The sequence below is a fragment of the Pseudomassariella vexata genome, assembly GCF_002105095.1.
Source record: "Pseudomassariella vexata strain CBS 129021 chromosome Unknown BCR38scaffold_21, whole genome shotgun sequence".
Lineage (NCBI taxonomy): Eukaryota > Fungi > Ascomycota > Sordariomycetes > Amphisphaeriales > Pseudomassariaceae > Pseudomassariella > Pseudomassariella vexata.
Window position 1 is genome coordinate 284,460 of NW_024467976.1, and position 21,962 is coordinate 306,421.

At 51.4% G+C, this 21,962-nt stretch overlaps 6 protein-coding genes across 6 annotated transcripts; 3 read left to right on the forward strand and 3 right to left on the reverse strand.

The window, feature by feature from the left end:
* Nucleotides 1-1,529: 1,529 nt before the first annotated feature.
* Nucleotides 1,530-4,430, reverse strand: BCR38DRAFT_461497 (putative cleavage and polyadenylation specifity factor, 73 kDa subunit; the record flags this gene model as incomplete). Its single annotated transcript, XM_040862534.1, has 4 exons — nt 1,530-2,651; nt 2,712-3,843; nt 4,124-4,221; nt 4,278-4,430. 4 exons carry the CDS (start codon nt 4,428-4,430, stop codon nt 1,530-1,532), a joined length of 2,505 nt encoding a protein of 834 aa, XP_040710389.1.
* A 760-nt stretch (nt 4,431-5,190) lies between these two features.
* BCR38DRAFT_355398 (uncharacterized protein) lies at nt 5,191-7,250 on the forward strand (the record flags this gene model as incomplete). The annotated part of the gene is made up of 2 exons (XM_040856948.1): nt 5,191-6,505; nt 6,556-7,250. The coding sequence occupies 2 exons, from the start codon at nt 5,191-5,193 to the stop codon at nt 7,248-7,250; spliced, it is 2,010 nt and encodes a 669-aa protein (XP_040710390.1).
* Nucleotides 7,251-8,165: 915 nt separating this feature from the next.
* On the forward strand, nt 8,166-9,535 carry BCR38DRAFT_504622 (nitrilase and fragile histidine triad fusion protein NitFhit; the record flags this gene model as incomplete). The annotated part of the gene is made up of 3 exons (XM_040864902.1): nt 8,166-8,271; nt 8,332-8,424; nt 8,693-9,535. The coding sequence occupies exons 1-3, from the start codon at nt 8,260-8,262 to the stop codon at nt 9,533-9,535; spliced, it is 948 nt and encodes a 315-aa protein (XP_040710391.1). The 5' UTR covers nt 8,166-8,259.
* Nucleotides 9,536-10,599: 1,064 nt separating this feature from the next.
* On the reverse strand, nt 10,600-13,123 carry BCR38DRAFT_112633 (uncharacterized protein). The gene is made up of 2 exons (XM_040853392.1): nt 11,377-13,123; nt 10,600-11,250 (listed from the first exon to the last, which is right to left on the reverse strand). The coding sequence occupies exons 1-2, from the start codon at nt 12,847-12,849 to the stop codon at nt 10,768-10,770; spliced, it is 1,956 nt and encodes a 651-aa protein (XP_040710392.1). The 5' UTR covers nt 12,850-13,123; the 3' UTR covers nt 10,600-10,767.
* Nucleotides 13,124-13,860: 737 nt separating this feature from the next.
* Nucleotides 13,861-14,645, reverse strand: BCR38DRAFT_461500 (Arp2/3 complex subunit; the record flags this gene model as incomplete). The annotated part of the gene is made up of 3 exons (XM_040862535.1): nt 13,861-14,083; nt 14,170-14,297; nt 14,391-14,645. The coding sequence occupies 3 exons, from the start codon at nt 14,643-14,645 to the stop codon at nt 13,861-13,863; spliced, it is 606 nt and encodes a 201-aa protein (XP_040710393.1).
* Nucleotides 14,646-15,535: 890 nt separating this feature from the next.
* Nucleotides 15,536-16,051, forward strand: BCR38DRAFT_414242 (uncharacterized protein; the record flags this gene model as incomplete). Its single annotated transcript, XM_040858913.1, has 1 exon — nt 15,536-16,051. The coding sequence occupies one exon, from the start codon at nt 15,536-15,538 to the stop codon at nt 16,049-16,051; it is 516 nt and encodes a 171-aa protein (XP_040710394.1).
* Nucleotides 16,052-21,962: the final 5,911 nt, after the last annotated feature.

The following is a 21,962-nucleotide window of genomic DNA, read 5'->3' on the forward strand; positions in this document are numbered from 1 at the left end:
CCCATGTCTGCTGATCGAGCTCGTTGTCTGAAGGTTTTCGGGGGTACAAGTGTGGTACAAGTGTTGTTGGTGGTGGAGGAGGGGGTGGTGTAGCCTGGGCTCCTTGCCCATGATGAGGAAGTCATGGTGAATATAAGTGCCGATTGAGGCAGGAACGAATTAAACTCTGGCTTGTGGGTGGATTCGACGGATGCGGATTTCTTGGACTGATGTTCGTTTGCACTGACTAACTGGGTCGGGCAGGGTTGAAACCTTAGTTCTTTACTGGAATGTGATGCAAGGTATTTTATTTGGTTGCAGTTCTAAGCGTCTTGCTCGTGCCTCTGGAATATGCCAAATTGACTGATAGACACGTCCTATTCTTATACTTGGTTTGATCTCAAGATCGTGTGTTTCGATTGTGGTGAGACACGTTTGATCGCTGACGGGGAGCCTCTCAGAATGCCTCCGGCTATGCAATTGAGATTGTAATTATTCAAGTTGTTCATGGTCGCATGGATCAAAGAACAAGAAATTGCCTCCGCCGGAGAGAGGCCGTAGCAATCCCAATAATTAAGATGACAGTCACGCTTTCGTGACAGAAGGTTGTTTGGGGGCGTCCACAGCCCGAAGGCAGTGCATCATCCTATGGCGAGATTGCAGCCTTGTGATGGACTGCCCGATGAACCCCGTTAGACAAAAGCGCTGCCATGGGCGCGATTGGTATCGACTGCTAACATGGGCTGCGGTGCGCTGCGCCTTCCTACTACTGACACAAGGCAGACCATGAGACGCGGGGTAACTAACTTCCCGTGACCTTGCACACTGCACTCTTATCACCATTCCTCAGCCCCAACATCAATTTCATCTAGGCTCATCTGGTTGGCTTCTTCACCACAGATAAACATCTCCAGGCGAACTTCCAGAAAACCTTGAGCCCCCGGCTGACTTCAGACGGGGCCATCATGTGAATATTGGCAGTGCTCTTAAGAAGTAGAGTTTGACGAGAGCTGGGCTATGTAAGAAGACATCGTTCACTGAGACTGCAGCATTGACATAAACGTGCAAGGTCATGGATGGAAGCTAACGAGGGCTATCGAAGGGCTTGGGCCAGAGGGGACAAGTGCGAAGGTTTGGCGTGGGGGAGAGGTAACATCTTATAGTCCACAATGCTCTGTTGGGGGGCTGTGCTGTGCTAGCTAAAGTCCAGAGGCCCCACACAAAGCAGCTACTAGCATAGGTAATCTTGTTCAACTGGGGTTGAGGAACGCAATGGTTCCACCGCGTATTCGTTTATCAGTTCTGTACAAGGTTCTACACGATGGCCTCATGTTTACCGCAATTAAATCCATCCAGGATTTTTTTGGGGGGGGCAGATACCAGCCTCGAACCATGCAAGCAGTGCAAATGCAGAAGACCTATTTGGCCATAGGAACTCTCAAAATGCCGAACCCGACGAAACCTCCAACCACATCATACAACCCTTCCTTTACTTGGAGAACTGAACTCCTGAACCAAGGCAAATGCTACTCAACAAGTCTGGGCACTCTTTATGCCCACAGAGGAGCCGTGACCTCAACAGCCCTCTCCACAACGGCCCTGACCCGATCGGCAAAGACTCGATTCGGGCACTCCACCTCAAGATCCTCAAGCCAAACCGTTGCGATCATCTTGTCAACCTTGATACTGACTCCAGGAACGGGAATGCCCATTTTATGCAGCCGCTCAATCTCCGTTTTCTGCCTCAGCTCAAGCAGCTTTTCCTCTTCGTCCTCATCCGACAACTCCATAGATGCGTCCGACCCAGCGTCGGACCCTGCTTTATGCGCCTTGGCGTCTTTCGTCAACGGTGCTAGTTTTGGGACTGCTACTGGTGTGACAGCATCAGCACCGAACTGGGCTTCCAGGAAGAGGAAGAGGCGCTCCAGTCGGTCCTGAGGTGATAGGTTGGCGTGTGGATTGCGGTCCGGCAGGCCGTGGGTATGCGGGTGTTTGCTTGCGGACTGCTTGACAGCCGCGGGACTGCTCTCTGTCGAGAGTAAGACGGCGATGATGGTGTCGGCGATTCCGTCGTTCAGCATATTACCCTCCCATTCGAGCTCAACTTCGCCATTGTTGCGGTACCGGACCGTCACACAGCCCATGACTAAGTAAGCAGCAACAAGCCGGGCAACTTCTTCGTCGGCTTCTTCCATCTTCTCGTCCCCGTTCGATTCTTTGCCATTCTTCACAGCGCGGTCCTTCGACTCTGGTAGTTCCTCAATGCTCCCAAATGTGCTCTCAAGAGCCCACTTGACGAGATCTATGCCGGCGGCACTCAAGGTAAGTTTTTGCTTGGAAGCCATCATCGATGCTGTCAGGCCTGCATACTCGCGCAGGTCTTCTGGGTCCATCACGGAGTTCTTGAAGTCGTTTTGCACTAAAACGCCCGTGACCAAAGGAGCCACGGGACCATTCTCGTTCTCGGCTTTTGCGAGCTTGTTTGGGGGTGGTACCGCAGCCAGGTGGCCCACGACTTTTGCAGCCTTGTCCGACTTGAAGGGAATTTTGAGTTCTTCGCAGTTGCGCGGACTGTAGACCTTGGTCTTCTCGTTTTCCGGCTTTGCGTTGTTGAGGGATAAGAGCTTGGATTTCAGCCGCATCATATTGTGTTGCTCGCCATGGACAAGAATCTGCGAGTGTTAGCCAGCCAAAGAGCACAAACAAACTGGTCGTGGAATGGTAATACTGACCACTACTGGAGCGGCGACCTCCTCAATGAACTCCCTGTTCTCATTGCCGTCGACATGTGCGGCGAAGGAGTACTCCTCGACGCTACACCTCCGGGGTATCATAACTTTGTCACCCTCTCCACTTGGCCCTCTCCTGACGGCATTGATATTCCTAGACATCACCGCCTGGATCTGGTCTGGTTCCGTGACAATTTGCTTGGCCATAGTTCCCTCAACGCTGTAGCCTGTGATGATCACACCGTTCTTCTCGTTCGGTGCCCACCTCTCCAGGAGCTCTCGGCTAACTCCGTTCTGGAGCATACCCGGACTAGCAAGCATCACACAGCCTCCAACATCGTCAAATCGGTCGAGGTTCTTCAGGGAACGAATATATTTAAAGTCCCAAGGACCACCTTTCCCTGCTCCCTCGCCGCCGGCCTCAGCTTCGACCATGCGTTCTCGAAACAAACGCTTGATGTTGTCGTTCATTGCACCGACGTAGGTCTGGTAGACAACCATACACTTTCGAGCAAGATTACTCGCGTAGTAGATGGGTATTTTCTGGAGTTCTGAGTGTTTCCCCCAGTATTCTTCTAAGATGAGTAGCAACTCTTGTGCCATACCCAATGCAAAGACCGGCATGAGCACCCGGCCGCCGCGGTTGAGCACACCGGTTATTGACTTCATCAACATCTGCTCTCGATCCAATCGGGGCACATGACTGGCTACTCCGTAGGTTGATTCTGTGATTAGAACATCGATCTTGACCCCTTTCGGGACCTCCGCGGAGACCAAATGTCGATCTTGCTCTCTAGAGTAATCTCCGGTGAAGAATATCTTGAGTCCTGCTATTTCGATCAGGAACATGGCAGCACCCAGAACATGGCCCGCGGGGTACGGAGTTATCCTGATCGAGGATACGGTGTGCGTGGTGTGGTAATCGATTGCCTCAATTTGAGGGAAGGTGTTGAGATGATCTTGTTCGGTATATACGGGCTGTGTGGTGAGATTGGACGACGTATTGCCAACTCGAACACTATCTTGGATGAGCCACTTGTAGATGGCTTTGGTGGCATGGGTCATGAAGACCCTACCCCTGAAATTCGTCTTCGCCAAGACATAGGGAAGAGAAGCGGCGTGGTCCACGTGGAAACTTGGATTCGTCAGCTTGCGATCCCAGAAATAGCTATGGGGGTGGAGTAGGTGCGTGGGAAAACACGGCAAGGGACATCACGGCAGTCAACAAGGGGTAGGCTGGGCATAGGGAAATTTCTTGTATTGATAGCTGAATACATATGGCCGGTTTGCTGGGATGCAATACTCGGCATGTCTTGTTTCTGTTGATTGCTCGCTATGCCCATAACCACCTCAGTGTCCTACATTGACCACAATGTCGTCCTAGACCAAAAGAGACGGTGATTGGGTTGGCTTACTGGCTGATGAGCAGTACATCTACAGTACTCAAGTCGAAGTCGTCGAAGAAGGGCAACGCAGCAAGGCCATCATAGGCTGGATGTTGGCCAGCATCAAGCTAGAAGTGCCATGTTAGCGCTTTGCCGTAGATGAAAGTGTAGACGACAAACATACCATAATAGTCTTGCCCTTGTATTGAATGATGTGACATGACCTGCCCACTTCGTTGCCGCCTCCGAGACACAGGAACATGAGCTCATCAGATGGATCTACTGGTTCCTCGGTGACGGTGGTGCCCATGGCCGTCGCCTTGCGCTTCGACGCCATGATGTATTGCGACGGGAGAGCAACAGATACGGTCGCACAGGCAAAATGGTCGAGATTACGAGGTTGCCGAAAGTGATTGCATCTGAGACTGGCCAGATCACTTTACTCGAGAAGATCTACTCTTTTCGCAAACATTGTCAGATTAGCAGCTAGGCCGTCCAAACGGGATGCGACAACTGGGGTTGGAAGAGTGAATTCAGCAGTCACGTCAAGAGGTCGCAGTCTGGTGATGTAGTGAGGCTCTTCGGCCTTATGGTATTTCCGGGGCAGAGTGGAGCCAGGACTGAGTTTGGCAGCCTTGCTTGAATGCAACTGCGCCAAGGTAGTTAGAAAGGTGGATCACTTTCTATGCAACTCTTTGGAGTCAAGAAGCTTGCGACACGAACTCCTCATATGTTCAGAAGCATTCATCGCCGATACACCCATTCCAACACCCTACTAGGGACGACGGGTAAACCAGCATCGCGCTAATACTACACCGCACACGAGTAATAGCAATCGCCGGCCTTTTCGCGAAAACTCCACGCGACCTCGGATTGACGGATGGGGTGTTAACGGGTCTCGAGTGACAGGCTTCAGCCTGCCCAGGTGCCGCTGCCTGCAAATCGAGGGAGCTTGAGTGAAGTGGACGTGAAATAGGCAATATCCTGCCATTTCTACTTCTGCTCCCTCTATATCTTGCCATTGCTCCCATTCTCTGCCGCCGCCGTCCCAACACCCAATCAGCTTGCCATCAGGGAACTCCTGTTCGAGATTCACCATGTCGCAACCCCAGCCGATGCCCCCAAGGCAAGCCGCCTACTCCCCTCCTCAGCACTCACCATCCCCCAACAATCCTCAGGGCAGTTTCCAGTTCGGACCGGATGCAAAGCGCCAGAAGTACTCGTCGCCCGGCCCAGCTTCGCAGCCAGCGTCCCCGCGTCCTTACAATCAAGCGCCGTACAGCGCCAGTCCAGGTCCTGGAACCGCGACGCCTACATCGAGTTTGACGTCGCCGAGTCTCTCTGCCTATCCGAACGCGCATTCCCAATCTCACAGCACCTCGTACGTAACGCCGTACCAGAATCATCAAACCCACCAGAACGTTAATGGTCGACCGAATGGTGGCTTGAGTTTGCCGCAGGCGTTGCCTCTCTCAAACACCCCGACGCTCAACTCTCCGCATCTTTCTCAAGCGCAGAGCCAACCTAATACGCCATACTCGAACGCGAATTTCGTTCCCGTCACTGCGCAACCCACGACTCCCGCAATCGGCACCATGCCGCCCCCTTCTGCATACTCTCACAATGTCGCGCAGCAGACGCAACCAGTCAACAAGCCGCCTGTCAAGAGCTTCGCATATGATATGGATGACACCCTCGCTGGGACTGGCATCAACTTGGACGAAGAACAAGCATTCTTGGATGACTTGGAGACGAAGCATGGCTTCACTTCATGGGGAAATGGCAACCAAGGAAGCTTCTACGGAGGTGGACCGGCAAACAAGCCACCCGAACAGACACAAGCGAAGACGCAAGAGGAGCTAGCGGCAGAAGCTGCTGATCGAGCATGGAATACAGCCGCGGCAAACTTGGCTACCTCACGTGTGCGCTCATTCAAGGATCAGTTCCTGAGCTGGGGTTTACTCCACCGAAAAATGCAGGATATTGCAACTAGCCACAATCTGCAGCTGAACTTGGATTCAAAAGGCACCGGCGGAGGCGTTGGCAGATTGGGTCATCCCAACGATATTGATGAGCCGAAGATTGAGGTCCGGGTCAGCAAGGCCCCCGACGGCACCATTCTCAGCACGAAAGGATCCATCATTCCCAAGGAGGCATATCTAATTGACCAATTGGCCTTGCTGTCTATTGCTACGAAGGAGCGTTTCTCTGAGTTGCTAGGTGATGCGAATAAGTTGGCCACCACCCGGCAGCAGAGCTCTCACGGGGCTGTTCCTCCACTGTGGGCAGATGCAGCTACTACGGAGCTCGTTGGACTGAAAGACCCGATGATGGCAACACAGGAAGGCACCAAACCAGAGCCGGATAGTGCACGCAGCCCCCGCACGAATCCACTCAAGCGTATGGCAGCCTGTCTAGTTGTGTAGATGTGTAGATATCACCGTTGCTGACAAATCACATAGGCCCTGCGAATGCGATGAGTAATGGACTTCCTACGCCCGTATCGGAGGCGCCTCCCACGAATTCTTTGGTCGATACGATCGTCAGCGCGGGCAAGGCCACGCGTTCGTGTGAAGAAGCGAGACTTCGAAAACGCCATAGGCGCTTGGAAAAGGCCACCGATAGGGACAAGGAAGATGGGAGCGGCGGTGCCCGAACTGGCTCAATAGCCCCCGACGTGCCGGGTTTCGTCGCACCCGAGCAACCGGATAGCAAGCCTCTCACGAAGAAGGAAAGCAAGAAACAAAGCGCAAAGCTTGCCGAAGCCAGTAGCAGCACCGTCAACTCGACATTGGATCACATGATGGGTCGGAAGAAGAAGAAGTATTCGTGGATGTCGGGTGGCGCAGGCAGTGGGGCGTCTACTCCTAGACCGAGTGTGGCAGGTCTATCTGGTGCTGCCGCGGCCGGTGCTGTTCGAAGCCCAGCTGCTCCAGGGCCCTTGACACAAGCCAGCGCAAACCACCTGGGTCAATTCCGTGAGACGTCCGAGAAGGGCAAGAACATCCAGCTCCGAGATTGGATTCATGTGCTTGAAGAGCGTGGCACAGACATTAAAGCCCTTCAAGAGGCATACATCAGGCTGGACAGGTCCGATTATGGCGACAAGGTGGCGACGGTAATAACACCAAGCCCTACTATGCCGAAGTCTGCATGAACTAGTCCTCACTGGCACTTTACACTCGTACCCTGACCCAAATCACCCACATTAAACAGAGCAGGACGAAGAAGCGATCGTCTCGAGTCAATCACCAAAACAGGGAGTGAGAGACTACTATTCCCACATTTCAGCCAGGCGTTTATACGATGGGCATTCCTGAGGCCAATGGTTTTGCCTCCGTCTGTGCATTTCTGCTTTCATGTTGCGAACGATGGAAAAGCGGAATTTGGGAGGGAAGGGGGAGTGGGGGGACGGGAGAGCCACTCTGCATACAACAAGAATTGTAGGGTAAAGCTCCTGTCGGATATCAGGTGTGCGTTGTACTAATGTTCCCTTCCAACTTGAGCTTCCAGCAGGTGGGGTGGGAGAACTGGAGGCCTAAACGGATGGGATGGATTGCGATTGTGCTCATGAGTATGGTAGACTTAGATGCCCCCTGCATGACTAAGCCTCATGCGCAATACGGAAAATAAGCAAAAAAGTACCCACACTCTTCTGTATGCACTGGTGAATGCCTTGTAGCGCTAGTGGTTCTGGACAGTATGTCGCTGGTAGTCCAATGTCCAAGTGAAATGTATAAATTCGGGAACAAGTGAGTATGTCTCATGTAATTTGACCTGATGAGGAGCCTTCAGATTTGTCAATCCTAAGATCCTGACAGCATTGTTAGACAGCAGCGGGGGATTAAGCATCGTGCCAGCCTGTTTTCACCACTCCTTAATTGTATAATTCGTGACTCAAATTACATATGCGACCTATTCGCCAGGTTATCATTTCACAATGCGTTCCGTTTTTCGAGTTTCCCATGTCATTTAATCCAGTTAGTTGTTTGCTTTGTTAAGCTTGTGCTGGCAAGCCGTTGTGACGTTATATATATCGAGCTTATCTGTGAACTCCGACGTCGACCCCACCATCTCTTGTGCTCTACATTCGGAACAACCATTAATACAACCATCGATTCCATATACTGCTTGCGTAAATACATAGCCACAGGAACACCCCGAAGATGGCGATCGCGGTATATCATCCAAGCTTTAACTCTAGTTTATGCATGACAGTCAGGCTAACAAATGCGCAGGCAGTGGGGCAGATATGCTCGACTACGTCGATGGCGCACAACCTCGAGCAGTGCGTTAAGCTTGTAGGCAAAGCCGCAGCTGCTGGGGCTAAGGTATGGTGACATGTTTCGTCTCAGCTCTGGTACAGTCTGTCCGTGGTCCAGCTATGTTTGGGTCGAGTCGAGGAAAGCCGGCCTCAGCACGGGAAGTTCGAGTGTGACGCCTCCGGCCGAGCTTCGGTCACCGGGAATCATACAGGAGAGGATGAAGGCATCCATCGAGTCGCCAGCCATGGCCTGGGATGTTTTCGATCCAGACTTCAATATTACTTTTCGATTAGTCTCCTGAAATTCGGACGAAATCACTACTTACCAGGCCCAGGTACTCTTCTTCCCCGAAGCATCCGACTACATCGCCACCTCACCGTCCGAGTCCCTCTCCCTCGCGAAACCCATGGCCACCTCCCCCTTCGTGACAGGCCTCCAATCTGCGGCACGCAAGCACTCCCTCTGCGTGCATGTTGGAATCCACGTGCCTGTGACTGTCCAGCCCTCTGCCCCCCAAACTACTTCTCCTTTTCAAACCACTACCGACTCCATCAAAGAAGGTACAGACGAAACCCCCATCACCAAGCTTTTGAACCGCAGCATCTGGATCCAATCTGACGGAACCCTAAACCCCTCCGCCACCTATGACAAATTGCACCTCTTCGACTACCCCCCGCTTCTCGAGTCCGCCATCACCCAGCCCGGCGCCTCTCTAGTACCCCCCTTTGCCTCCCCCATCGGGCAAATAGGCAGCCTAATCTGTTTCGACCTGCGCTTCCCTGAAGCCTCGCTGCGTCTCTCCTGCCCGTCTCACTTCCCCTCCTCCCCGGCGCAAATTCTCCTCTACCCCTCTGCCTTCACCGTACCCACCGGCAGAGCGCACTGGGAAGTTTTACTACGAGCTAGGGCGATCGAGACGCGGTGTTGGGTTATTGCTGCGGCACAGGTGGGGAGGCATGCGGGGCAGGGGGGAAAGAGGGTTAGTTATGGGCGGAGTTTGGTGGTGGATCCCTGGGGGAGGGTTGTGATGAGGTTGAAGGGGATCAGGGGGGAGGAGGAGGATGCGGATACGTGGGAGGCGGAGGAGGGGGCTGTGGGGGAATTGGGGATCGTGGATGTGGATTTGGGGGTCGTGGAGGAGGTTAGGGGGCGGATGCCGTTGGTTAGGAGGACGTGAGTTCTGCCCCTTTTTCTTGTCTTGCGCTGGTCTGAGGGAGTTTGTATGCTGACAATATTTAAACCAGGGATGTCTACGGTGAGGTCTAGAGAGAGGATACAGTGAGTGTTGATAGATCATTTCGATAGCGATGCAGATGATAGAATCACGCAGACTAGCAGTCATTCCCTAAATGCAGTCACTTCAGTGACGTAGTTGTGACAGAGGCTGTGATCTCTATTTGTACCATAATTTTAGAACTCCACAATGACCGTGTGTGCACATTGTTGAGTAGATGGTGAGGGGGGCCCAGGAACTCGGAACCAGATCACTGCAAGTGTGGAAGCACCCAAAATGTACGGATGTATCACGAGTATTAATATAGGATTTCTCGAAAGATAAGAAAGGAGAGAACTGCAAAATTTAGTTCAAACCGTAACTAGAGCTGAACCACACCTAGAAGTATCCCTACTCCATCTTCAGAGACGTACAAGCTACGGCTCTAACCATTAGACTCTTGAATCTGTTGGGAAAAGGAGAAATCAATGTCAATTCAAGTGCTCTCGACCCAGCTAAAGCCGGCAGGCGCACATTCATCTGCATACAGACCTGTGAACAGAAGTCACATTACCAAACGATTTGAGAGTAGAGATGATAGCTCTCTTGCTAAATTATCCTCTTTCAATTGATCTGCTCAGCAACTGTCGTAAAACTCGTGGTAGGCCGAAAATCAGTCAAGTGAGCTCTAGTTTTAACCGTTTTCTCATCCACCTTTCCCTGGGACCAAACAAAGGTTGCAACAAGTTACATCCTGGAAAGGCCGTCGAAGAAAAGGCTATCTGCAAAGACAGGCTTCTTCCATCATCAAATCAACTGATGCGATCCAAGACGAGGTCCACAAATTACCATTACATATAACTTTGCCGACAATGTGTAATGTGTTGACCACGACGGTCGTTCGGCGCTTTGCAAGCAACTGCAATTTGGGCAATATTGACATCATCCTTAGGCAAAATAAGACTTCAAATACCTGAAGTCATTTGCCTCAGAGTCTCGGATCCAAGGTAGAAGAAACCAAGGCTGGTGAACATGATTCCACATTTATCTGTGGACACTTGAAAAGGCCAAGCTGGTGCGAAAAGTCCGCCATTTGTGACTCGGACTCTTCACACCTCGATAAGATGATGTTTCAGACGGGTAGTATGAAGTAAGGGTTCGCAAGCCAAGAGGGTATAGGCCGATTTCATCACCTCTCAAGTAAAGTAAGACTTAAGGTATGCCAACCCCTCTTCCTGAGAATCTCTGACCCAGCCACCACAAGGCATATCCTCGAGATGCTGCAGCAGAGACCCAAACTTTGCAAACATGACTGTGCACTCCTTCTTCGGGCACTTGAAGCGGCGCGGCTGGTACGCCTCCCCCAAAAGGTGAGCATCTATGTCTTCTTTCTTCGACGAACCTAGGTCGCACTGAGGACAGATGTACGTCGTGTACGAGCCCGTAGTGAGCTCTACGGCCTTGACATTTTCCTTCTTGAATGGGTCGGCTTGGATTGGAGCGTGGACCAGGTGCTCCGTGGTGAAGAGTTTGCTTTTGTCTTCTCTAGCGAGGTGGAGCACGTAGAGCTGGGAGAGCTCTATGTAGCAGCCTCCGCTTTCGCAATGCTGGATCATCTGCTTCTTGGTGGGGAATTTCTGGTTGCAGACAATGCATGGTGTGGCTATGGACATTTGGTGCTGGGAGGATAAGTTAGCTCGAGATCGGGAACAAGAACGCAACACTGCCTCAGACGGTGCTGCATCTGTGGATAGCTCGAAAATAGAAACATATCTTCCCTGTCCACGTCTAAGGGTTGTACTTACCTCTCGCAGCCCCTTCTCACTGTCGAATCGTGCATCGCAGTGGTGGCACACATGGTGCTTGGCTTGGAGATGTACATGAAGATGCTCTTCCTCCACGAAATCCCTCTCGCAATCGATGCAAAAGTAATGATCATCGCTATTGATCTTATGCTCTTTGAGTTCGCTGGCCGTTACGATCGCCTTCCCATCACACAAGCAGTAGAAATAGCCCTTCGCTTTCTGGCTCATGTGAAGCTCCAGTTCAGCGAAGCACCAAAAGGCAACACGGCAGTTAGAGCAGAAAGGGTGCGTCTCCGTCTTCTCGCTGAAGTGTTCTTTGAGGGCCGCATCCGAATCGTAGAACTCCTTGCAGATGTAGCAGTAGTTGTGCCGAATGAAGGTGTGTTTGTTCAGCCTATCGACACTGTCAAATGATAGGCGGCAATCGTAGCAGTAGAAATGTGTGTCCAATTCAGCTCTCAAATGAGCTTTCAACTCATCTTCGGTGGCAAAATGGGCCGAACATTTGGGACACGACGGGTGTGAGGATGGGTTCTGGCGAATGTGCAGCTCTAAATCTTCGAACTTCGTGAAGGCTATACGGCACTGTGTGCAGTATGGGTGAGAGCCTGGGGATGTCTGGAGGTGACGCTGAAGTTCGGCAGCCGAGTCATAGGACTTATTGCACTTGTGGCAATACCGATGCTCATCCGACACAAAGTAATGGTTTTTCAGACTATCCTCAGTGTTGAAGTCGACATGGCAGGTTGCACAATAGTAATGCTTCCGATTGATTCCGAATTCGGAGTTGATGAGGTGTTCGATCCAGCCGTCCACGGTGGGCCAGAGCTGATGGCACTTGCGACAATAATGGTGCTTTGCGCTTTTGTCCAAGTGATCTTTGTAACTTTCGCCGCTAAAGCAGATTATACTGCACTTCGAGCAGTAATAGTGCTTTTGCAACGGGGTGTCCTGAGTGTTCTTGCAATGGTCTGCCAACTCACTCTGGGAAGCAAACTCCACACCGCAGGCATGGCACCAGAAATGATTCGGGCTGGATCTGCGATGATCTTTGAGCTCCTGCTGGGACGGGTAGCACTTTTTACACTTTTTACAGAAAGTATGGTCATCGATGAGATGGCCATCAAGCTGCGACTGATTAAACTCCTTTCCACAGCCAGGTACATGACAGGTGCAGTGAGCTTGGTTTATGTGTCTCTCCAGCTGCACGTCCGATTTGAAATTCTCCTGGCACTTTTCGCATGGAAAACATTTTTGAACTTGGTCCACGCACCCCTTCAGCTCCGAATCCGACGTGAGGAATCTGTGGTTTTTGTATCGGTGGGTTTTCAACTGAGCTTTCCCCTCATAATATTTGTCGCAGTCATCGCAATACGCGGGGAAAGGGTGCGCTTTACTGTTCTCGGCGCTCAAATGTTGGCGTAATGCCTGGGTATTGGCAAAATAACGGCGGCATTTTGCACAGTACGGCATATTGGGCGACGCTTCCGGTGCTGATCATGGCAGGTGGAGGTCTGTAGAGGATAAGTGATGGGAAAGGTTACTCCAGTTGGAGCGTCGTGGTAGGTAGTTGCGCAGCCTTCAGAAGCAGTTGTTTCGACGGAAGAAAACAGGGTGATCGCGAATGCCCTGAGATTATCGCTGAAGATATCGTGAAATCCGATATACTACAGAAAGAGCTTGACAGAGATCTTGTTGGTACAGGAATATGGCAGTATTTTTGCGATATGCCTTCGGCCTACACTTTCATCTGCCCAGGTTGATGTGAGTAACTGGTGCGAAAGGAAGGAAGGAGTCCCACGAAAACTTCAAATTGGAACTCACCTGCAAAGCTGCTTGTTCTGGCTATGATTGCAGTGTCTTTTGATCAGAGATGGCAGGATGGTCCAGTTCGATTGCGGGTAGATGACAGGTTGTTGCTTAAGGGAGAGTTGGACTCTGCAGTCGAGCAGTCCCACCATGAAGAGGGCCTTGCAGGCGAGAAAGGTTCCCACAATGAAGTGAAGTTGGTCGACAGGGCCTGGCTTGAACGACTTCTGTTTTCCAGATGGGAAAGATTCATGTGCGGAAAGTTGTGAATGTGGATAAAGAGAAACAAAATATCGCGCTGGATCCCAAGTCGAGCCTTCCTTTTGTGGCGTCCAAAGTACTGTTCAATATTTGGGGACCCAGCCAAAGTTCCTTTTCTAGACCGTATCAGGAACGCTTCCAAGTAGGCAGGCGGCCCACAATCCTTCTTCTCTAAACTGACTGTTACGCAGTCGGTTGGTGTAAAAGCATGTCAATGTGGGATGGTAGGAATCGAGTATCATGGGGCACACTGCCCTCGGAATCTTCCAACATGGTCTGTCATCGTTTTGATTACCTATAGACCTATGGTTCTACTCACTCAGAAGACGCTGGAATCTCAATGAGTCACCAGTCCTGTCCTTGGCGTACGGACTAGTAAGGGCCAACTACCTTTCAACCCACATCAACCCTCACTCATACCTTGCGCCAGTCGGTCATGCATCTCACTATGCTACCCTGTCCCGCAACATCGACAACCTTCTCGTGCCAACTAAGCAAGACACTCATCGCCGCACTCGTAGACTCGTTTGAAACCCCCGGCCGTGATCCCACCTGCGTGAACCCCGTCTGCTGTGGTGTCATCCTCCCCGGTGTTCGTGGGCCGCCGGTTAATGCCGAAGCAGACATGCCCTTGTACCTGTGCAACATTGTCAGTCTCTAGGTCCGTAGGCGGTATATACCAGTGAACAGTATTCCAAGCCCAGTTAGGGGGATCCCACATACAGATACTTCATCAGCACATCCAACAACTCCCCTCCGCCCTCAGACCCGTAGATGCGCTGCAGCATGGGCGTCATGTCGCTCGCCTTGATAGATTGCAAGACCTCGACCACGGTCTGCAAGTGAACCTCCTATTCATAACCCAAACAAGTCAGCCGGTTTATTCTCTTCTCCGTCCTCATTCCCTCACAGATCTCCCCCCACAACAGATCAAACAATCATACCTTCGTCCCCTCACTTCCATTATAGACTGGCGTCTCCAAACACCCCCTCAAAGCGCCCTCCGCATCGCCACCCCGAAGAAGTTGGCGGACCTGTCCGTTCAGCTGACGAACCTCTGCCTCACTAATTTCGGGAAGCGGCGGGTGCAGCGTCGTGGTATCGAAGTTCTGCGACGACTCCGGGTCGAGGGCGTCGATGTTGATAGTGCGCCAGGCGTCGCCAAGCGAGGCTGAGGTATGTTGTTGGATGATAGACATTCTGCCGCAAGTACGTAGCGTTGCACGCCTGGCTGGAAGTAGCGACGGGCGCACTGGCTGAGGCGCACTGGATTGCCGTTGGGCTTCAAAGTGAGGCTATCGATCCTAATGGGTTGGTTCTCGTCAATGTCGATGTGGAAGGTTGTCGTTGGGAGGTGAGGTAGGTGGTGGGGCATATTGCCTAAGCTGTTCTGGGGGTGAGATCTGAATGGCAGACAAGCAAGCACTCAGCCACTTTTGCTTGGGAGCTTCGATGTGGCTTAGTCAGTCTTCAGCATGGCACCGGCTGCAACTTTGAGATCTGAGGCCATCATTAAATTAGTTGGTCATTTGACGATATTCGCTGAAGTAGAGGAACATCAATGCTACTTCTTTACATGATAGGCTTAAAAAATGGATTTGCACTTCATCGACCGCTTGCCGCTTCTGTGTACTTGGGCAGTGAGGCGCCGTGTCTTGTCCACAGGATAACAGACCAAGATGAAATCAAGAAGAGCATAGCCAGGATGCCAAGTTACACTGAGTACTGTGGTACTCGCCCGAAGCAAGTTTGTGAACGATGACGAGGTTGAAGTTTCGAAGTACCGGCGCATCCGTCACAAGCAATACTAGGATGTCTTACAGCCTTTCAAAAATCGTAAGCGAAAATAAGCAACCCATGGGCTTTGTAACCTGGAAAGTCTTGTCCGTATGCAACAAATCAGACAACTTACAGTTACATGAACGGAACGTCGAGTCATATTCCAGAAGCAATCACAACCTCACCTACTCATGTCATACGTCGTGAGCCACGCCAGTGGGCCAGACCCGCGCAGCCCATAAGGTAGAGTGGGGGCAGGGTATACGATATCCGTCTAGTATGCGACTCAAGGAGCTACTGAAATGCTGTCATGACGAGACGAACTCAAAATATCCCGTCGCGGAGACCAAGGCAAGATGCCGGGTTCTTCCCGTCGCCCGCCATGCGCTGCTTCCGCTTAGGGCCAACTGTTGATTTTTATCAAACATCAGACCGTCGTTCATCTTTGGTCTCGATCCCCAAATGGAAGCTTCGGGTGGATCAACACGTTGCCAACGGTACCCAACCGATCGGTCGAGTCATGACTAACGAAAAACCCATGCTCCGCTCCCTCCTCACCCGCCTTGTCTCAATGAGGAACTGCAAGCCGCCTGAACACCAGCTAAAATCGGCCAGAAGGCCGGGAACGTCGGGCTGGTTCCAGACGACTTCAAAACACTCATTATCATCAGACGACCTGGGCCGAGTTGCCGCTTTCTCAAACAAGGCCATGGATCGAAACTGCCCACTAGATAATCGAGATAGGGCGATTTTGGCAATCAACTGCTTGCCTCAGAGAGACCCAGCCCAAGGTTTCAATAATGCCCGGTGCAATGCCACGTGGTAGAGCGCCGATGAGGTGCTGCCAGATGCAGGTTTCGCAGCAAGATGAATGAAACATGCACGCCCGAAAGAAGTGCTGCATATGGAAGTGCGCATACGAACGAAATCTGTGGTCGTGTCATGTGTCATTGGGCTGCCGCTGCTACATTGGCCCGAAATGCGTTAATAAAATTGATGTTGGGGTAAAAAGGTTGGAGAGGGATGTATCAAGTTGCCATCCAGCCTCCAAGGTTGCGGGAGACTGGGGCGAAGAGTTGCCACTTGACCCGAAACCAAAATGACTCGAACCGCGGTTGCAGTAGACAACCCGTGAATCGCCATTCACCGGTGTACAGAGTCATTCAATGGAGCGATGATTCCCCAAAGTTAACACTCATTAGGCAGATCAATACGCCCTGGATATCTTTTCCATCAGCTTGAGAGCCAAGAGATGCGGAAGCTCGAATTTCGTAATAACACTGATCGCAGGGCGCAATGCCGGCTCTGCGTCAACCGGCGCCCCAGCAACTTGAACGGAAGGATCAGAGAGGCTATGAGGCATATAGTTTCATCCCACGTTGGTTGTTCGTCATGTTGGAGTGACGTTCTGCAGTTGTTGGAGTAGCTTGTTATCAGTTAGGAGAGAAATCAAACACCTACCATAGTACGAACAGCGACCTAGCCAACCCCTTCTACGACGGAAATAGGAGGTGGTTACGTGAGTGGACATGGTCAACATAACTGATCCTTGACGAGCGTGCTTCAAACTTATTGTCCTTGCACTGATCCTAGGTTTACTGAGTTAACGGATTGCCAGGTTGCTCTGGTTTGCTCGGGCATATTCGTTTGTTCTAACGTTATCAATCTTTCGTTTCATGGGTTTGAATTGGAAACCACAGCATTGGTCCCCCCCTCTCCCCCAATTCCCCAAACCTTCCCATTTTCCAGGACAGGCTCGATTAAAATTTTTCTTCCAATTTGATTAGCCACGATAATCATGAGCTCATGGCACCTCCTGCAAGGGCGGATAGCTTCCCCGGAACTACCTGCCACGAGGTCGTGTTACCGGGTTGTGACAAGGATGTCGGGCCCCTGTCTCTGCCAAGAATTTTGAAAGTGACATATCTGAGTTTGACGGCCCCCTGAATGTGCTTGGTTTTCATGCTGAAGCGACCAAAAGCCACTGCCGATAGAGCGCTGTTTATACAAGTCTTCGATGCTCGAATAAGGTCGCATGAGAGAGGTGCCGGAAACAAATTGCCGGTTCGCGTCGTCTGAGCTTTGACGGCAAGTAGTGCCCGGGGAACTGCATATGGAGCCTTGGAACACTTCTAGAAAATTAGAAGCATGCCCTTGCCTTCTGCTCATGTGGAGAGGTTCCAACGGTGACAGCGGCCAGATCACCTGGGAGTGGGCACCTTGTTCGTTACCCTCAGGGCTTCTCCGGCGAGCCTCTGGATTAAGGGTCCTAGGGTCATCATCACCAAGTATTGAATTGACAATGCGATGGCAGGAGTGGGGTTTATGCGGAGCCTCGAGGTGATCATTCACAAACTCGGTTAAGTTGTCAAGGAGAAGATTTGATGAAAAGTTGCTAGACAGCAGGAGCAATATGGGTAGAATGACCGTAATCATTTCAACGGCCAGCCAACGTCAGTAGAAAACGGACTTGGACTCAGTTAAAGGCTATTACTTCCACAATACCTTTTACCACGAAATCGAGGTCAATTTATTTAATTCTTTCAGTGTTGATTTGAAGAAAAGGGACAGCTCTCAGATTATACGATTTTTGTTTCAATGAAAAAGGCCTTTCTTGCGATATGGAACTATGCGGAAGTAGATTGCCGGCAAACTGTTCAAATGCCGTATTTTACTGACATTGGCTGGACTGTAGGCAAATACAAGGAAATCGGTTGACTTCAATGACTCGGTGAACCCAACCATGCGGTAGCTCCGGTGAAGACTCTAGACAAGATTGGACTTGACCTAATGGGGACTTGCCGTCAAGGTAATGGTCTGCGCGGGACCCCGGATGCAACGCCGCAAGCTACTATCCCCTGTTTCTCACTGCGCCAACGCCCAGTCAACAATGCCACCTTGTGGATCGTGAGAATAGGTACACATGGCAGATGTCAATGACTTCTCCTTAACTTTCCAAGACGAAGAGGACCCTGAGATATGGGCTGATGGGCCAGGAATCCATAGAAATCCCCGGCAACCTGGTCTGCCAGACTATAACATTTCTAACAGTGAAAGCTTAAGAAGGTTGTTGACAAGGCTACAAGCCAGCCCAGACACCAACCGGCTAAACGGGACGTCCGGGCTGGGTCTCCCGTCGTCGGAAAAGAGTTTGTTGGAACCAGGCCATGCCGTGACTGGCCTAATGGTGACAGAATGGATACATGGCCCAGAGGCAAGGCCAACTGAGTGCCAGAAAGAAAGACATGGGAACCGGAAATGCCCATCACACCACAACGGAGACGGCATAGGAAGAAAGACACCTACCCATACGAGCCGCGAATGGTGCGCAGGTTTGACGAGTCGAACCTCGTGGATTGGTTGCTGGCGAGACAATCAACATCCTCCAAACGCTAGGCTCGGCGAGATTCGTTCGATTTATTCTCGTCACATGATGGTGGAACAATGCGTGGCGGGTGCGTACGCTTGATGGGTCGACGGCGAAGGCAAGCTTGCTGTCATTGGTGCCCCTTTTGGGTGCCGGCCGTGTCCCGACATCGAGTCCCAAGGCTGACTCCGCCAATCGATTGACTGGACGTTACAAAACCAGGGAGCGTGGGCAAGGGCGGGACTGCGCCGGGATGGACGGAAGGGGATTCGTGCTTTCGAGACCAATCAACCGTCTGCTGGTGCAGCCTCACCCATATGAGAGCTCAAAAGTGACCCTATTGCTGCTGTTGAGCTTTCGAATTCTGATGCCACTTTGAAGGACAGGAGGTTGCGAGGCTGACTGACGGACTTGATTACGGGCCAACGCGGTTTTCCTTTTATCTAGACGGTACAAACAGCCTCAAATCCTAGTCGACGAGGGAATTTTCCCCTGTTTCATGCCTATTTTTGCCTAGGGGCGGCCACTTGGTCCGGGTACCTTGTCAATTCGCTAATGCAGGAACAGTTGATATGTGGAGTCTGAGGATCTTTGTTACCCTAGCTCCGGTTGCACAAGTACTCGGTACTTTGAGTGGTGGAGCAGATTTCTTGACGTAACCGAACAGGGTCAAGCCCTGCACGATAACCCAAGGCGAGCTGGCACCACGTGCGATCAGACCAACTGGGCCTTCAATTCATATTGCCACGGTCACAACTTGACCCGCTGGCTGAGGACTACGCGCCTTTCCTGTTGGCCAACAAGGTGTGGTGGAAACTGGAGCTGATGAGCTGGTCTTGACACGTCTTCTTGGTTGGGCATGGCCGCATCGCTAGACGATGCGGGATGATGGATGCTGAAGATTGGGGTTTTTCAACTTTAGAGCGGTTAAATTGAAGGCATTCCAGTCACTGTTTCTGCTGGCAGGTCGGCCACCCTTTCATTCTTGTCAACTGCCTCTTTGCGATTCATGTTGGCGGGTTGGCACGTGGATGGCCTAGGGGATTCCCAGACAGGATGAAGGCAAATGTAAATGAAATGCTACCAAAGGCGTTACTCTCAACATTTTAGTGCTGAACTTGGAGTGAGTGCTATGGAAATTGTGTCCGAGCCCCTCAAAGCTAGTGCAGTTGTCGGCTGTTGCATGTCGGTGGGGAAAGATCACCCCACAAGAGTGGTTTTCCATGGCATCCTTCTAGAAGTTCCAATGGAAGGAACGAAGCATCAATATATCCACATTTGAGCATGCTGCACACCAGCCCAAACATCCACTTGGGAAACAAAGGCATGACGGAAAACGCGACTGAAGTCGAGACGAAAGCGGCCGCACAAGGAGATGCCGAACCTCAATTTACAAGGCATGCATTCGGTGTGCATACGGAACGCCGCCGTTTGTCAAAGCCCCCTCAGCCAGAGTAATGAAAAAGTGACGAGTGACAAGAACAAGAAACCAAGGAGAGCGAGTTGTCGTTTGTTCTTCCATGTCTGACGGCTGGATGTGGTACACGTGACATCTGTTCGCGTTTTCAGTCGCCCTGCTTAGCTCCAGGTTGATTTCTGTTTGCCCATCGAGGACAAATCACGGTTCCAGGGGGCCTAGGGCTCTCCTGCACATCGCCTGTCAATCACATCTACGTCCGTATTCACGTCCCCCCACGTCGTACGTGCCTCCCCAGCCTCCCACCCGATGAGAAACAAACGAAAACATTTACTTTATTGGCCATGTTTCGGAAGACGAGAGGAACAACGATAGTCTTGAACTCGCCTTCCTGCCATACCTGAACTTCAAATCAGTTGGTTCGTATAAGCTTATCCGGCCACATCCCACCGGCAACCGGATCGGTCCGTCATCCTTTTATGACGCAGCCTGATAAGAAGTTGTGATATTTCGGGGATGTGAACGAACATCAATTTGGCAGGCAATGCGAAGGCCAGGCTTGTGTTGTGTATTCTTGCATCATTGTTCTTTACGTAGCCTGTCAATATCAACAAGCCACCATTCGCAGTTGCAATATTGCAGTCAAGGCCACCGGAATATCCGCCCACGGCTTGCCATTGTAATGACATCGCCCAAAGGCAGTTTCTTTTTTAGCCACTTTCAAGTGGTTGAACACGGCGGCGACGGAATATTTGCCGTGAAGTCAAAGTGCTTGCATGAGGCCTTGCCCCTTCGGGCATGTAGCTTTCGCGTACTCCAACCCACTCTACGAAGCGAACGCCTGAAACAACGAGTCTCTTGCGCAGGAATCGCCTATGTCGTTTCTGTGTTGAGTCAGACCCCGGATTTTCATCATGATTGGAATAGCCGTCCGGCATCCCTTTACGTCAAGTTTCTCAATTGCCATGGCTGTGTTTGAGAATAATAGGGCATTTTTGTCCTTGAATAGTTCTGCTTCGGTCTTCGTGGCACCAATGCGAATCGTGAAACACAATACACTTCTCTTAAGGGCGGGGCAATACGAGTAGACTCTCGAGACACGTTATCGTGGGCTATAAGTGTCCGCCGCTCTCGATGACAGCGTCAGCGAATTCAGGGCAGCTAGCCTCGCCCATGACATACAGCGGAACTCGAAGGCGCAGTTTTCCGTCGTGCATACAGCCTTACAATATCACGTACCGCTGACCGCATCTGCATCCTATTAAAGGAAACTCATGATGCTGCTCGGTGAAAGTTACAATGCAACCGATAGTATTGCAGCTGAAGCCAAGTATTGACTCATCGGATTATCCGTCGCACGATCGTAACGCTGTGTCCACGGCACAAACCGTTCCGCGGGAGTCGTACGCGGTGGCTACGATGTTTGAAGTATCATTTGCCTGATATGTACCACTGAGCGTATCCCTATATCTGGAACCGACAAATCAAAAATCTCGGTCCGTTGCGATGGGACGTGACATAGTACAGGATGATGCAGAGCTGATCATGACAGCTTATCGAGTCCGGCCTTGAAGTCCCGGATGGGAGGTTCCACTCTAGCCGATTATCCCGCATGCGCGCGGTGATGGTATTCGGTGCGTCATGATTCCCCTTCGCGATAACGGAAATTCTCCCAGGAATATCGTCTCGATAATGCCGGGGCATGTATCACGGCGCTTGCCCCTAGTCAGTGGTCGAAGCAGAGCTTGTTTTCGTCACGATATGCTAGATACGATGCTGCGAAATCTCGTTTCCGATCCAGCTGGACGAATTCACGGCGTCAATGTTGCATATCCAGGCCCCTGGATGAAAGTGACGGCTTGGCCGTCGCCTTCTATACAGCGAGGCGCGACGAATTATTTTTGTCCAACCGTGATGCAGAACCGGAGATCTGGGACCACATTGAAGCATTCA